Genomic DNA, 17,409 nt, shown 5'->3' with positions numbered 1-17,409 from the left:
CACAAAGCCTGAAAGCAAACAACAACGCGTCCCTAGATGCCGATCACAGTCTCTCCTTATTAACTTTTTAAACTTCCGGTTACGTTCTAGAGAAGTGCAATAACATTTTTTACCACTAGATGTCACAAACGGACCTCTTAAATAAATCAAAGCACAGCTTACAAAAATGAAACATACATTATACAGAACACTCCCCGTCTGGTATGTCTTAAGTTATACCACTATGCATCTTGATTGCCAGATAAAAGTAAGGTTATGTCACATATAGGTCTTAAGTACTCTTTGATGACCCCTTGCTTTGCAGTCTTCACCATGACCTTACGAATTTTCCCATCAGATGAGGCTACAGTCTTTGTTATGAGACCAGTTGGCCACTCACTGCGCTTAGCTTCCCCATCCTTCAACAGAACAAGGTCTCCTTCTTGAACATTCTCTCTCTCCTCCGTCCATTTCCTTCTGGATTGTAAGGTGGACAAGTACTCCTGCTTCCATCGCTTCCAGAATGAATCCGCTAACATCTGGACTTGTCGCCACTGACTTTTGTGCAGGTGACCAAACTCAAAGTTTCCTGGTGGAGCTGGAGCAACACTTGCTTTCTGAGTTAAGAGCATCGCTGGTGAGAGAACTTCTGGCATACCTGCATCTGTTGAAATTGGGGTTAAAGGACGGGAATTCATAATGGCCATGACTTCTGCCATTAAAGTTGTTAAGACCTCATGAGTGAGTCTTGTGGGAGTTTTCATCAAAAGCGCCTCCAGAATACGTCTGGCTATCCCGATCATCCTTTCCCACACCCCTCCCATATGAGAGGAGTGTGGAGCGTTGAATGTCCAGGTGCAGCTTTGATTCCGCAAGAAGCCTTTCAGCTCTGAGTTGCTACTGTCGATTTGAAGTTCTTTCACTGCTCCAACAAAATTCGTCCCCCTGTCTGAACGAAAATGCTTCACTGGCCCTCTGACAGCCAAAAAACGTCTCAAAGCACAAATAAAGCTTGATGCTGATAGGGACTCCATAACCTCCAAGTGAACTGCCCTGGTACTCAAGCAGCTAAATATGACGACCCATCGCTTGTTTTCAATGCTGTGTCCTCTTGTCTTGCGTGTCGCCACAGTGAAAGGTCCGAAGACATCAAGACCTGTGTATGTGAAGGGTGGATCTACAGAAACCCTGTCTGGGGGCAAAGCCGACATCTTCTGACTCTCCATCTTACCTCTCAGCTTCTTGCATAGCACACATTTGTGGATGATATTTGAAACAAGTCTTTTGCAGCTGACAATCCACAATCCAGCACTACGTATTGCGCCCTCCGTAAAATGACGGCCTTGATGAGCCACTTGATCATGATAATGCTGAATTAATAGATCAGTCACATGATGGTTGGGCGGAAGTATCAAGGGATGCTTCTCTGGATCTGAGATGTCAGCATAGTGAATGCGACCCCCAACTCTTAACAGACCTTCCTCGTCCACAAAAGGGTCAAGTCTTAGGAGTGTGCTACGCTGCGAGATTTTACCATATTTGACCAGACTCTCAAACTCCTCTCTGTACACTTCTCGCTGTACAGTTTTAATTATAGTCGACTTAGCTTGTGATGTTTCTACATCTGAAGTCTTTGCACACCAATGCCACTTTCGACAGAGACTGTTAGGTAGAGATTGTGAGAAAGATTTTGCGATGTGAGTAAGAGTAGTGACAGCTCTCACCAAAGATCTCCATCTCGAGAAACGTTGGAATCTGCTTGAGTCTAAAGACTGCTCAGTAATGCCAGTTGCCAGGGCGTTCACTTGAGGGCGAATTTCAACATCCTCTTCTGATTGGACAAGTCCATAGGATTCCTCCGAGCTACATCCTATAGGACGATATTTCCTAAGGAACTCTGGACCTGAAAACCAGTTGGTAAGAGGTAAGTGGGCTACTGTCATGAACCTGGTGGCATGATCTGCTGGATTCTGCTCAGAACAGATGTGGTGCCATTGACTAGGTTCTGTGGCTTTCCTTATGCGTGCAACTCTATTAGCCACGTACATATAGAATCTGCGTGTTACATTGTGAAGGTAACCAAGCACTATGCGACTATCAGTATAAAAATGGATGTTGTGAAGCTCCAGGTCAATTTCTCCTTTTATGAGTTCCATCAACTCTACAGCCATCACCGCTGCGCATAACTCAAGGCGCGGAACAGTATGCGCTGGAAAGGGGGCTAACTTGGATCTTCCCATTACGAACCCCACATGAGGCTGTCCATTCAAGTCTATAACTCGAAGGTATGCTACCGCAGCAATGGCTAAAGTAGAAGCATCCGAGAAGATACACAGCTCTCGAAGTTGAGCTCCACACACTGAGGTTGGGACATAAGCTCTGGGTATCTGCAATCGATCAAGTTCTGCCAAAGATGAAGTCCATGCCTTCCATGGACCTTCTTTGTCTGATGGAAGAACGGTGTCCCAATCCTCCTGGATTGTTGAAAGTTCCCTCACTAGAGCTTTGCCTTGCATAGTGATTGGACAGACAAACCCGAGAGGATCATATAAACTATTGACGGTGGAAAGGATCCCTCTTCGGGTAAAGGGTTTGCAATCCTGTGAAGCTTTAAATGTAAAGCAGTCTGTCTTGAGGTTCCAACTTATACCAAGGCTGCGTTGGAGAGGTATTGTGTCTTTACTGAAATCCAGGTCTTTGAGATCTTTGGCTCTTTCGCTAGATGGAAAAGCTTCCATCACCGAAGCACCGTTGGAAGCCACTTTATGCAGATTCAAGCTTGACTTCAATAGCATTGCCTGTGTGCGCTTTAGGAGATCAATGGCTTCTCTTTCGGTAGGGACAGATGTTATACCATCGTCTACATAGAAGCTGCGCAACACAAAGTTCTTAGCGTCCGTTCCGCACTCCGCTTCGCCGAGTTTTGCTGCTTGTCTCAGGGCATATATTGCGACTGCTGGCGACGGACTATTGCCAAAGACGTGTACGGTCATTCGGTAATCAATTATCTCCTTTTCTGCACAGTTGTCCTTGTGCCAAAGGAAGCGAAGATAGTTGCGATGTTGCTCTTTTACTTTGAAACAATAGAACATTCGTTCTATGTCTGCCATCACAGCCACTTTCTCCCTACGGAAGCGCAAGAGCACACCCAAAAGTGTATTATTGAGGTCAGGACCGCTCAGTAAAACATCATTGAGGGAAACCCCCCCGAACTGGGCGCTCGAATCAAAAACCACCCTAATTTTATCAGGTTTGTGGGGGTGGTAAACACCGAAAATCGGCAAATACCAACATTCTTCCCCCGATTGCAAGGGTGGGGCTAGTTCTGCTTGTTTATCCTCAATCACCTTTTGCATGAAGTCAAAGAAATGTGTTTTCATTACTGGTTTCTTTGAGAGAGTGCGCTGTAAAGAGCTTAGCCTCTGCATAGCTTGCTCTCTATTATTTGGGAGTTGAACCCTTGGAGAGCGGAATGGAAGTGGCGCCACCCAGTGGCTTTCCTTGTCCAGGTAAACCTCTTTGTTCATTATGTCTAGAAAGACTTTATCCTCCACAGACAGAGCTGCTTTATCATCCTCTGGAGAACTGAAGAACACATTCTCCTTCAAACTCTTTGAATACCTCTCATTAGATTTGAGAGAACATGGTGGGTCAGGTATGTATGACAAGAGAGGTGTCTCACCTCGTTCCACAACGTTAATGCCCTTCGTGCACAAAGAGAAGTATGAAGTTCGTCCATTGAGAAGTATGTTTGTCTTGTAAGTATTCACGCCGGATTGATGATGAATACCATCAAGACAAACTTCTCCCACTATCACCCAGCCCAGATCCAAGCGCTGTGCATACGGTGTGTTTTGGGGTCCATTGCGTTGTTCACGCACTTTGTGCACACTAAGAATATCTCGCCCCAACAGGAGAAGGATAGGAGCACCAAGATCTAAAGGCGGGATTTTATCTGACACCGCAGTGAGGTGGGGAAAATGCACAGCTACCTCAGGCGTAGGAATTTCAGATCTATCGTCTGGTAAGGTGTTACACTCTAGCAAGGGTGGAAGAGCAACTACTGTTTTCCCATCAAGCGACTCGACGGAGAATTCACTCACTTTCCTCCCCGCCGTAGACACTATGCCTGAACACGTCTTCAATGTGTAAGGGGAAGAACTGCTAACAACGTTGAACAGATCAAAAAACTCAGACTTCACCAAAGATCTATTACTCTGCTCATCCAGTACAGCATAAATGCGTTTGGCCTTCTCACGCTGATTAGAGGGATAAACTTTCACGAGACAGATCTTTGAACATGATTTGGGCTTACTAGAATCTCCGCAAATCTCTGTACACTTGTTGGTGACCTCTCCAGTGTCCTCACCTGTGTTATTCTCTGACTCCATAATTTGCTCTGCCTTTGACTCAGGCACTTCAACAGACCATGGAGCAGGTCCTGGATGCATGGCTGCAACATGTCGATCACTATTGCATTCTCGGCACTTAATCGACGCCTTACAGTCTCTTGCTACATGCTTAGTGGAAGCACAACATTTAAAACAGATAGACATTTCCCTCAGGTGTGCTTTCCTTTCATCCAAATGCTTGCTCCTGAATGTGCGACACTTGTGGAGTGGATGAGGTTTATTGTGCATAGTGCAGACCTTGTCTGGTTCTACATTTTTTTTTGAGGTTCTGTCTTGGTTTGATTGTGCAGCCATTATTTCAGTTTTCTTGACGAAGACAGAAGTTCTATTACTTGACCTGGCAGCTCCGTCAGTTTTCATGCTGTTCAAAGAGCCAGTTGAAGCGAGTGCAAAACTAGGATCGTTTCTAGTTCTTGCCTGTCTACTAACAAATTCAACAAAGAAGCTGAAAGGAGGAAAATATACGTTATGGTCTTCTTTGTATCTGGAACCTTGCGTTATCCATTTGTCTTGAAGACTGAATGGGAGTTTTTCTGCAATGGGGTTAACTCCTCTTGCTGTATCGAGGTAAGCAAGTCCAGGTAAACGGCCACTCTCTTTGGCGGACTGCAGCTCAAGCAGCAAATCTCCAAGGTCTCTTAGACGATGGGTGTCTTTGTTTGTGATGCGAGGGAAAGCGTCAAGTCTTTTTAACATTGCCTGCTCGATGACCTCTGGACATCCATAGCAGTCTTCCATGCGACGCCATATCACTCCAACTCCTACAGTAGGATTACTGACATAAACTGCTTTAATCCGTTTGGCATGACTGGAGGAATCAGGACCAAGCCATCTGACGAGAAGGTCAATCTCCTCCCTACTAGTTAAATTAAGTTCACTGGTTACAGCTTTAAAAGACGTTTTCCACGCCCAGTAATTTTCAGGGCAGTCATCAAATTGAAACAAGCCGGAACTAACCGTTTCTTTCCTAAGCAAATATGTAGTGAAGTCATTTGTGTGTGGCGGTGCTGGAGCAGAGCACCCAGCAGGTACTTGAGAGGATGGGTCTGATTCACGCAGTGTACATACATGCCTTTGACGCATAACCTCATCATCTCCATCAAATGGCTCAGTCTTAACTTGTGAAGGAGTTCCTTGGTGGCTATGTTGAACTGTGAGTTTCTGCCTCATAGGAACGGTCTCTGCATTAGACTTCTCTTTCTCCGTCGGAAAGAGGGAACTATGTGAGCCTGCAACATAACTCCGCGTCACATAACTAGAACTCTCACTTGCATGTTGTGGTTTAGAAGTCAGATCAGGAGCATTCAGTAGCTGAAAATGTGTCTGCACATACTTTCTGGTGCGTTCAGTTCTGTTGGAGACACACGAAAGTTTTTCCAGGTCGACATCTAGTCCATCTTCTCTGTGAATTGCAGCCTCATAAACTTCTGCTTCTGTAGATGCTGCTACAGCTTCTTTCTGAACTTTCAACACATACAGTTCAGCCTCAACCTCTGCTTTCCTCCGTGTCGTTTCAGCTAGTGTTTTTTGTTGATGCTCTTCTAGTTGAGCTCTCTCTTTCAACATGATGGCTTCCTTCTCTGCATAGGAGGCTTTTACCTTACACGCTGCCGCTATAGCTCTTGCTGTGGTAGCAGCGGCGCTAGCTGAAGATCTCTTAGACCGATGTGATCCGCCTGACCGTGATCTTATTTCCAAAGCTTGGTCAGCTTCCTCTGTTTTCTTGCAAGGCTGTGACTCGTCCATCCTGGTGCTACAGTGTAACTTGATAAGATTGTGCTTGCTTGTCTTCTCCCGTTGTGCAGTCGACCTTTTACTATTCTGCCCTGGCAGTGGTGTTCCAAACCAAAGCGTTGACAGATAGTTAACAGAAATAAAGCACCATCACTCGTTCTTCCTGCGCACGAGATTAATACTTTACTTGATTTTCTTGTAAAAGGTCGTATCTACCACAAAGCCTGAAAGCAAACAACAACGCGTCCCTAGATGCCGATCACAGTCTCTCCTTATTAACTTTTTAAACTTCCGGTTACGTTCTAGAGAAGTGCAATAACATTTTTTACCACTAGATGTCACAAACGGACCTCTTAAATAAATCAAAGCACAGCTTACAAAAATGAAACATACATTATACAGAACAAGATATAAGGGGGCAGCCCTAGAAAAATTATTGAATAAAGTCGTTTGTCTTTTGAGCACAAAAAGTGTTCTCGTAGCTTCATAAAATTAAGGTTGAACCACTGATGTCACATGGACTATTTTACTACCTTACTACCTTTCTACCTTTCTGGGCCTTGAACGTGGCAGTTGTGTTGCTGTCTATGCAGAGTCAGAAAGCTCTTGGATTTCATTTAAAAAACGCTCATTTTGTGTTCCGAAGATGAACGAAGGTTTTACGGGTTTGGAACGACATGAGGGTGAGCAATTAATGACAGAATTTTCATTTTTGGATGAACTATCCCTTTACATTTTTGTGACACATGGGAAGATAATTGCATTTTTTTAAGTGTGCAAAAATAGCTAAATAATTGCAGTCATAGGGACAGAAACAATTTTAATAATAAAAAAAAATGTACACATTATGTTGGTGCCAATAAACTTGTGGGCAGCGTGCTGACATATAGCGCCGTCGCAGCTCGCGGACCTTTCCAACCCTGTCCCCCTCTTTCTCTCCCACTTCCGGTCTAAATTCTGTCCCGTCCTTATAAAGGCAAAAACAGATAAAAAATATGTATGTATATATATGTATGTTTACACAATGTGCTGTCAGCATGCTAAAACCTGGTCTGGGAAGTTTAAATTTTAAAATCATCATCTTTAAAGTACCATATCAACTGGTCGATCATCCTGACCCACCCCTAGTCACGATAGCTCTCTATAATTGTCAAATTCATAATCAACAGTAGTTTGCATTGTGTTGGTCAGAAATGTTTTGTCTGCTCTCTCTGGGCCTGTTTTTGGACGGGGGGCATGAGTGTGACCTTTTGTAAGTGGATCCACATTTCCTGTCTAGATTTTGTGTGCTGCTGGATAAGAATAGCATGATGTGGCAGTGACGTGACCCTTTTTTCCCGTTTGTGTGTATGTGTGCACAGGACAGGAAGTATTCTCAGCAAGGACCATCCCCCAGACAAAAAGCCCAAAAGCGACAAGGCGTCAGTCCCCCCCTCGCATGAGTTTGACCCCACAGGTAAGAACTCGTCTGTTTGTCTCCTTTTGAAAGATATCTAAATAATGCATAACTGTCTCTCTCTTTCTCATTTTCCCCACTCCCAAGAGTATTTTGTGGTGCAAAACAAGATGTGTCAGTGTTATTTTGTTTGAAAACTAAAAGTAACTGACAAATTTAATCAGGTTAATTATAGTCAAATGCGTATATCTGGGTTGTGACAGCTTGGATAGTGTGCAGATACAGTGCACGTTGCTCTAAAGACCAGTGAACTGTATGTCTGTAGATTTATTGTAGCTGAGAGATTAAATGCAGACCCAGTATGTGCTGCTGCTGCTGGACTGCTTCAGTTTGTATGAAGATAATTACAGCAGGAACATGTCAGCTGTGACATCAGAGGGACCACAGGGACCTCAATCATCATTTAAATGCTGGAGTAGCACCTTGTTTAGAGGCACTGTCTTTGACTTCTGAAATAATTATAATACTGAGGGTGAGGTACAATTCATATTTCTTCATTAATTAACGTATAAACTGATTTGAAAACTTTCTGTGAGACATAATTTCACAAACAGCATGAGTGAATCAACGTGCGTGCTCTCTCTTTCTCTCTCAAAATGTGCAAATATGGCTTCAAATCACATCGCGTCTGCACTATAAGCGAGCTGCACAGTTTACACAGGAATTGTCACTTACACAATTGAGGCAGTGTCACATCATCACTAAAGTTTATAAATTGCATATATGATATATCTTTTTAATTCTAGCCAGTGTTTCAACCATTCAGCACTCGCACGCTCTCCAGGAGACTGCGCTCATGCACACTCACAGTGCACACACATAACGCCAGGTTCACATATACTCCGTTTGCTGTGTGTATGTGGTGCATGTTTTTTCCACACTCATGTTAACGGATAAAAGCATTCACACTGCACACGGTTGCAGTCCGGCAGTGCGCTCCAGGGGCGTCTGCAGCAGTGGAGAGATCATTTCCACTGCACGTGCTGATTTAAAGTGACAGCGTTTTGTTTGCAGTAAATATGAACATGGATTGACACGAAAATGTAGTAATTACACCATAAATGCATATAATTAAAGTCTACTGTGTTTCACAGTCAACACATAGGCTATGGCTTTTTGGCTTGGTTTAAAGAAAAGAGCACTTTTTGATAAGCAAGGCAATAATAGATGGCACTCGTGGAGGTAGGAAAACAAAGTTCTTTATGAACTTGCATGATTGCTTGTAATAAAGATTTAAATGCAAAAGAAAAGGCAGTAGAGCTGACCGTTTCGGTCAATGGTAAGTTTTAATTTAGAATGTTTGTGATAATGTAAGAAAAGTAGTTTAAAGGTTTTGCCAACTGCTTGATCAACTTAGTATATAAATCTAGAAGTAAATGCAAAAGTAAAAGTCATTGAATAATGGGTTGCTTATATTTATTGCATTTAAACATGTATTACATGAAAGATTGTATTACTGTACTGTGTAAAAAAAAAGAATCACAATGCTGAAAAAGCATTTTAAGTAACAATGTTTGGATTTGAAATCAAAATAATGGATAAATGTGCCTGTAAACAGCCACGGATCAGTTGCAGACTCCTGTGTGAAAGCTTACGTAGCGCACATGGACTGCATATGCACTGCAAATGGAGTATGTGTGAACCATAGACTGTAAAAAAAAAAAAAAAAAAAAGATGGACAATGCGTCTCCACTTCCTTTCCCTATAGAAAAGTGAAGCCAAAGGATCTCAGTATGGCCGCTGCCATCTTGAGTAAATGACGTCATTTGGAGCCCGAGTCTGCGCAGTAGAGATTCGTTTGGAGCCAGAATCTGCGCAGTAGAGTCGTGAGATGGAGCCACGGAATCAAATTCCCGCCCAAACTCCCGCAGACCCAATCAACCATAATGACACGCCCTGTTTTTATAGCATCAAATTACTAGCTACAATGAAACTTATCACAAAAACTAATAATTGAACGTATATCAGCGTGATAACAACTACCTTAAATGACCAAAACCATATTTTGGAAAATTGCATTGGAAGTGTAATTAATTTTTTTTATTTTGAATCAAGTCCCATTCGTTTACATGGAGAGGGCGGAGTTTATGACCTGTACTGCAGCCAGCCACCAGGGGGCGATTCTGTGTGTAAGCTATTGTGCAACAATTGCACGATTGTCAAAACAAAAATGCAGCGCATGATCAAACATTTAGGTGAGAGAAATATTTTTGAAAAATGTCAAAAAAAAAATGCCCCTCTCCACCCCTCAAATTAAAAAAATTCCCTCTCACAAGAGTCACCTAAGAGGGGAATTCATTTTCAAAAATGAAATTCAGGCCCTGAATAAACGTGTAAAAACCTTGATTGGATCATCTAAATAATTCTACATGATAAAAAGATCGGTATCGGTGATCGTATCGGTAGATACTGTTTTCTGTGATCGGCGATTGGTGATCTGCCTCAAAAATCCTGATCGGAGCACTCCTATAAATAATAGAACCTACCATTAAACATATCAGCAACATACAATACTGGTTTCAAATTTGGGGTCAGTATGATTTTTTTTTTTTATCATAGAAATTCATTTTTTTCTTTTCTTTTTTTTTCCAGAAAGGATGTATTAAATAAGTGACAGTAAAAAATTGTATATTGTTACAAAGATGTATTTCAAATAAATGCTGTTCTTTTGAGCAATCCTGAAAGAAAAAAAAAAGTATCTCAGTTTTCTCTAAAATATATATTAAGTTGCACAGTTGTTTTCATCATTGATAAGCAATGTTTTTGAGCACCAAATCAGCATATTAGAAAGATTTCTAAAGGCTCATGTGATTCTGAAAATTACTGTTTTACTATATTTTTGATCAAATAAATGCAGCCTTTAGTGCAGACCTCATTCAAAAATATTTCAAAAATCTTACTGACCCCAAACTGTTCAGTTGTAGCATATGAAAATGAGAATAAAACAATGGAAAAAACGAAACCTATAAAGCAAAATTTTGCGCTAACAAATATTTTACTGCTTTAAATTTTAAATAATTTAAAAATGTCATGCTCAGTGTGACACACATTCAACCTAGTTCCAATTCAGTCTTGTCAATAAAATAAAAATTAATAAGAACTGAGACTGTCAAGCCTAAAAAATACCACTAAAAACAGCCCACACAACTCGCACAGTAACTTTGCCTTACCTTTAAATTCACTAAAAATCCTTCGCTTCACAACAGCTTTTAGAAATATTACAGAAAAATTTAGAAATATAGAGAAAAAAATTGGATTTCATTTATTTATTGTTTTAAATTTTTATTATTTCCTTTTTCACTGCTAACAGCATTAGCAAATGTTGATTCCAGACACATGAACCAAAAGTGAGCAATAAAAAAAATTAAGCAAGCAATATAAAAATAGCCCATTGTCACAGTGTTAATGTTCACACGCTGTGGAAAAAGCACTATATAATAGCAGTAAAAATGTGCTCTTAGTATACTGAAGTGAATTTATCACACATCTGTGTTTCAGACCTGGATTTGAAGTCATGACTCATTTATAATCTTTCTTGGGATTAACCAGACATGACTGAAGTTATCAAATCAAGCACACCAGAGCCCATGTTGCCATGCAGTATGGAAGTTTAACTCTTTAATTCCCAGCACTTTGGGCTTGATAGCGTTTTAGCAGCCTGGTTATACCATTATGTGGGAGGCCCATCTCATCACAAGCTCCGGATGTTGTCACAGGGCTGTAATCCCTCTCTCTCTCTTCCTGCCGCAGGGACGCACAGCTGTGCGGCCATCAGCGAGGGAAATCTCATTTGAGGATGGCGGTTTATTTTAGTAAGGGATCTAGCTGACTCATCAAGGAGGATATACAGGGTGTGTCTCAGATGGGTCTGAGTCATCGTTTTATAAATTGAGTCGGGAGGAAAAGGAAGCAATGTCTGTTGGTCATGGATAAACTGTCTCAAATTTGGTGAAAGTGTGATTTTTGTAAACTCAAGTGATACTGAGATTAAGAAATAATCTTTTGTTTTATTTATTATAATTTTTATTGTAAAAATCAGTCATTTAAAAAAAAGTTTAACCTTTTTTTAAAAGCTCAAATACATTAAAATAATTCAGCAGAAATCCACACATTACTTCCATATAGAGCCTGAATATCAGTTACTTTTTCTCTTTTTAGTGTATTTTTTTCAATTGTGTTCTTTCTCTTGCTGTGTGTGTGTGTGTGTGTGCGCCGCATGTTTTCTGCTGTCAGAACTGGCTGTTCAAAGTGTAGTATCCGACAGAAGGCCAGAGTCCTGCGGTAAGGGTCACTGCCGCTGCTCTAGGGATTTGCTGTGCTTTGTGTGTGTTTGTGTGAGCCTCATTCGTTTTCTTTTATGCCCACCGCTCAAACTTGGCCTGCACTGATTTCTTAGCATGTCTTGGTGTCGGGCTGTACCTTGGTGGAGCTGGACTTGCTCAAAGACATGTTTAATTGTCAGCGATCTTGAGCCTTTTGCATTATTGAGGTGGCATGCTGTGCCTTGTCCTTACACACCTTAACCTTTCTGCAGTAGTCTCTTTCTCGCTGACTCTGTCTGGCTCTTTTCATCTATTCTGTCATGAGTTCATGCCTTTAGTTTCCTTTTAATCTTACTTTACAGCCATCTGTTTAATGTAAGTGAACAGAATGAATGAACAGATGCTTGAAACATTTCATTGAGTCAATTCTTTGTGGTTAGTTGACCAAAAGAATTTCATTTATTTTAAATAAACTGTTTGTTTTTGTGCAGTAGTTTGAGAACCAACACAACATACTAGTTTTATCACATGGTTTATTGTCCATGGGCATAGACATTCATTTTTGTCATCTATTTTTGTGCTGTGTGAAGGCTATTAATGCAAAGTTATTAATGTGAGTTTATTAAGATGCATTTATTTATTTATCTAGGGTAAACTCCAAAAATTATACATTTATATTTAATATTTCAAATGTATATAATATTATTTATCCAGAATTTATAAATTCATAAAATGTGTGCGTTACTATTCAAACTTTTGGGCTTCCTTCAGAAGTCATTCTAATATGCTGATTAAGAGACATTTATTATATGGAAAACAGGTCTTCTCAGGAATCTTTGATGAATATTTGAAAGAATTTACTGTCACCTTTGATCAGTTTAATGTATCTTTGCTGAATAGAATATTTTGTCTTCACAAGGGGATCAACATATTTGGGGGTCTTTGGCTTAAGAAATTGAAAAACCCTGTTCTATGCTACACACACACACACACACACACACACAAACAAGTGAAGTTGTAAAGTTGTGTGCTTTTGAATTCCTTAAAGGGACAATACTTATGTTACTGCTTTATTACTTTGAGCCTTTCATAAAAATATCTGTATTCATTTGACATCAAAATCACAATCAGGCTGACAGCCTCAAATTGAAACATACATTTATTGTACACTGAGGACAATCAGTAAAACATCTGAAATCATTTTTCAAATGAGTGATTCTCTTGAATCAGATAATGCATGAGAACAAGGAGTAATCAATCCAACAGCTTCCAACAGCTTTGAAAGATGCATTCATTGAGTTAATTAAGGCCAGAGGTCACATACATAAAGCAATATAATTCGGGTAAAAAGGCAGGTCGTCTGGTCTTGTTTTATTGAGTGTAGTTGTCACAAATTTGGTGTACACCAGTCTATCAAGTCCAGTATAATGGCTACACTCAGCCAGAGTGTTTGTGAATGTGTGAGGGTGTATGTTGTTGTGCTAGTAGCACAAATGGAGGAAGATGTGCTTTTGTAACCATCACACATGAATGGCTTAATAGCTGCACTAAAGCTTTTCATGAAAACGCATTGCAGACTGATACAGGCTTTTGAGGTACTTGTCTGACGTGTTTGTATTTTACATGTCCTCTCTTCACACAAGCAGTGTCCATGTTAAAACTGTAAACAGACAGCTGTCTACAGCCATTTTTATTTAATTTTTTGTGGTATACATATGCATTGGCAGATCCTAAATGACAGTATGCTTAAATTAAGAATTGTTAATCTCTCTCGTTATCTGTACTGAATAAATCTTAATTTGTATACTTGGTACACAAGTGTTTTGTATCTCAGCAGCTCTTTCCAGCTGTATTATGATTTATTTATTTGTAAGGACCATGATTTTATTATTTTAAACCGGTGGTGTCAAACTCAATTCCTGGAGGGCCACAGCTCTGCAGAGTTTAGCTCCAAATCACACCTGCTTGGAAGTTTCTAGTAATCCTGAAGAGCTTGATTAGCTGGATCAGGTGTGTTTGATTAGGGTTGGAGCTAAACTGTGCAGAGCTGTGGCCTTCCAGGAATTGAGTTTGAGACCAATGTTTTAAACATTAAATGGCTTTTTTCTTGTTTAATACTTCATTGCTCATAGTTGAGGGATTTACTCTTATGTAATGATGCTGGCACAGATATGCCTGCTTGATTGCAGGGTATGTCTTAATTTATGTTTAATACAGCTGTATGCTTTTCGTAGTATTGTAAGGATATCTCACTTTTTAGTCATCTTCAAATCAAAATTGATCCCATTTACTTTATCAACCTTCAAGTTCCTATTGTAAAATATGATTTAACACTTTATTATTCCTAACAAGAAAAGGTGTCTGTAATTTTTCATCATAATGTAATAACTTATCGAATTCTAAAACATGTTGCATTTTCGGCTGACATCATCAAGCCCTCTAATAATGATAATTTTCTTTTTTCTTGTTGAAAACCAGTTGACACACTGGTTCTACACGTTGGCGGCAGTTTGCCCAGTTCGGAACTCTGATTGGATGTTCAGTTTAGCAGCACAGACAGAGACTATTCTAATGTTACGTTATCTTGTCTCAGCATTCAGTACGTGAACATTTTCATAAAAATATAAGCCACTTAAAATGAAGAAAGTTATCAGAATACCTGATGTTCAAAAGGGTAAGCAAGCACTGCTTTATTTACGTTTCATATATTTGCATATATCTCATATCCTTGTTTCGTTTTCTTCGTTTGAATGACACACAGGCTATAGATTTGCTGATATAGCCAGTTAATTCCTTACACGCAGGAGCAGAACGCACGTGATGGTTCCAGTTTTTTTTTGGTCCAGCCGCAGTCGATACAAGTCGCCGCTAGTCCTTTTGAAGTCAGCTTGGTGTGTCCCGGCTTTATTAGATTTAGAAATATATGTCTGATTCCAGAAGTAAAATTAGTTGAAAACACCATTTCATGCTTTGATGTATACTAAAATCTTTCTAAGCATATTTATATTGTGAAATGAGTCAAAAGTCTGGTCAGTATGATTTTTATTTTTTTTATAAAGAAGTATTTTTTTCAAAAATGCAGTAAGACAGTAAAATTGTGGATATTTTTATAATTTAAAGTCACTCGTTTCATGTATTTTAAAATGGTATTTATTCATGTGATGGCAAATCCAGTCTTCCGTGTCAAATGATCCTTCAAAAATAATTTTAATATGATGATATGGTGCTCAAGAAACATCTCTTATTATTAATCTACAATTTATTTGATTTATTTGAAATAGGTTTTTGTATCTTACTGCCCCCAAACTTTTGAACGGTAGTATGTTTGACTAGCTTTCTTACATTTTCTCACATGAACTTCCTGCAAAGTCATAAGCATGCAAGAAAAGAAACAGGTTTTTGTTGTTTATGTCATTACTAAAGCTCTTTCATGACTGAGTGCATCTGCATGCTCCAGGCCTTTCAAGAAATCATTTTTGGTGTGTTTATCCACTGTCTCTCAGCCGTTTGATCTGGTTTTACACACACACAACCACTATACTCTATGTGACCAGGAATAACACACTCTGCTTTATCCAGCTCCTTGAGTGCTCCTTGGCAAGTCCTCATCCTCTCTCTTGCACCCTCCATATCTTTCCATTGCTTTATCCCCCTCTCTCCCTCTCTCTGTCTCGCAGGGCTTGTGCAGCGTTGTGTTATCATCCAGAAAGATGAGAGTGGCTTTGGGCTGACAGTGAGCGGCGATAACCCTGTGTTTGTACAGCTTGTAAAAGAGGGTAAGAAAGATGCAATTCCTGTTGTTCATTGTCCTTGTTTTGCCCTCCATAACATGCACATGCAGAAGAGTTTCACGAGTGACTTAAACACACACTTGTCTCCTTTAACTTCCAAGGCATGGATAATTATCTGCTTGTGTAACACCACAGTACAGTATAATTACGACACTAACAGTGCTAAATACATAGTTGCTTTTCCCGTAACTACAGTGAGACAGTGAAAATGTGTATTCAAGCTACTTGTGACCATCCTTACTCTGCACTGATGATATTTTGTCATGTCAGCAGGCTGAATGATCTCTTTTTTTCTTGTTTTGCATGTAGATGGAGCTGCCATGCGAGCTGGTGTTCAGACAGGTGACCGGATCATAAAGGTGATGATCATCAGGGGCTCCAATGTGTCAAAGTTCAGATTTATTCATCAGAGAAGTGGATTTTAATGTAGATTGTCGATTTAGTTCAAAATGAGCACAGTCTGTTATTGGGGCTTGTGTCTTTAAGCCCTGAGGCTATAATGCACATCCTCTCCAGACAGCTCACCTGATGTCGGCAGGATGTCTCTGGTGCTGTGCTCTGCCACCTGCTGACTGAATGGAGAATTATAGCTCTGCATATATCTCTGGCCCTACTTATTAATTCAGAAATCATAATTATGATGTGATCTACACTACCATTCAAAGGTTTGTAGTTAGTACAGTTTTTTGTTTTTGAAAGAACTCTCTTATGCTCACCAAGGCTGCATATATTTGCTCAAAAATACAGTGAAAATGGTAATATTGTGAAATAATTTTTAATTTTAAAATAACAGTTTTTTATTTACTGTTTTCTACACACACACACACACACACGGACGAATATTAAGAAACATTTGTCAGGACTCTTTGATGAATAGAAAGTTTAAAAGAAAAGCATTTATTGAAATTAGAAACATTATACATTTTATTATTGTTATTTTTGACCAGTTTAATTTGTCCTTGCTGAAGTAAAAGTATTATTAGTATGTATTAAAAAAAAAACATACTGACCCTGAATGGTTTTGAATGGTAGTGTATTATCATATATCATATCATATCGTATTATCATGCTTTCCTGTAGCTCAAATAGTAGAGCATGGTGCTAGCAACGCCAAGGTCATGGGTTCGATTCCCAGGGAAAGCAAGAGCTGATAAAATGTAAAAACTGTAACTTGAATGCAATGTAAGTCGCTTTGGATAAAAGCGTCTGCTAAATGCATAAATGTAAATGTCTCCATATCATATTGGTCAGAATATTCTGGCCATTTTGACCAGTTTTTTCTCAGCCCAACAAACACAGGAAGCCTTTTGGAGCGCTGCTGTGGAATGATAGGAAATCATGCGTTTGGTCACGCAAGCCTGTCAACTCATAAACTTTTTTTTCCTGCTAGGTACCAAATCAATTTATTATTTAACTTGTACTAAACTAAAAATAAAAATGAATAAAAACTATATAGACTATAACTATAAAAAAAAAATAGAAATTATAAAAAAATGCTCAAAATTATTAAGTCAACTAAAAGTATAATAAAATTTAAAAATGCAAAAATAAAAACTTATTCAAAATATTAATAAAAAGCTAATAGTATATAAGTATATTTAATAACACTGACAACAGTCCGTGTTTTTAGCACATATTTTTCATTGCTTGTACAGAAATGGTAACTGGCAATATTGTTCTTAATGTTAAGCAACTTTTAAATAAGATTATGTAAAAAATTGGGTTAAGTAAATATAGCACAAACTAAAGACTAATGCAGTATTCTGGCTTAAGTA

At 39.5% G+C, this 17,409-nt stretch overlaps 1 protein-coding gene across 2 annotated transcripts in view; it reads left to right on the top strand.

The window, feature by feature from the left end:
- Positions 1 to 17,409, top strand: part of LOC306869169 (rho guanine nucleotide exchange factor 12-like) — a 102,932-nt gene that overhangs the window by 56,923 nt on the left and 28,600 nt on the right. For both annotated transcript variants that reach the window (XM_079415806.1, XM_079415805.1), the window contains exons 2-4: positions 7,487 to 7,581; positions 15,521 to 15,619; positions 15,944 to 15,993. In XM_079415806.1, the coding sequence (XP_079271932.1) occupies positions 7,487 to 7,581; positions 15,521 to 15,619; positions 15,944 to 15,993 (244 nt within the window). The remainder of the gene's footprint in view (positions 1 to 7,486; positions 7,582 to 15,520; positions 15,620 to 15,943; positions 15,994 to 17,409) is intronic.

This window comes from Barbus barbus (assembly GCF_936440315.1).
Source record: "Barbus barbus genome assembly, chromosome: 5".
NCBI lineage: Eukaryota > Metazoa > Chordata > Actinopteri > Cypriniformes > Cyprinidae > Barbus > Barbus barbus.
The sequence above is the reverse complement of the archived record's forward strand: the minus strand, read 5'-3'. Positions and strand labels throughout refer to the sequence as shown.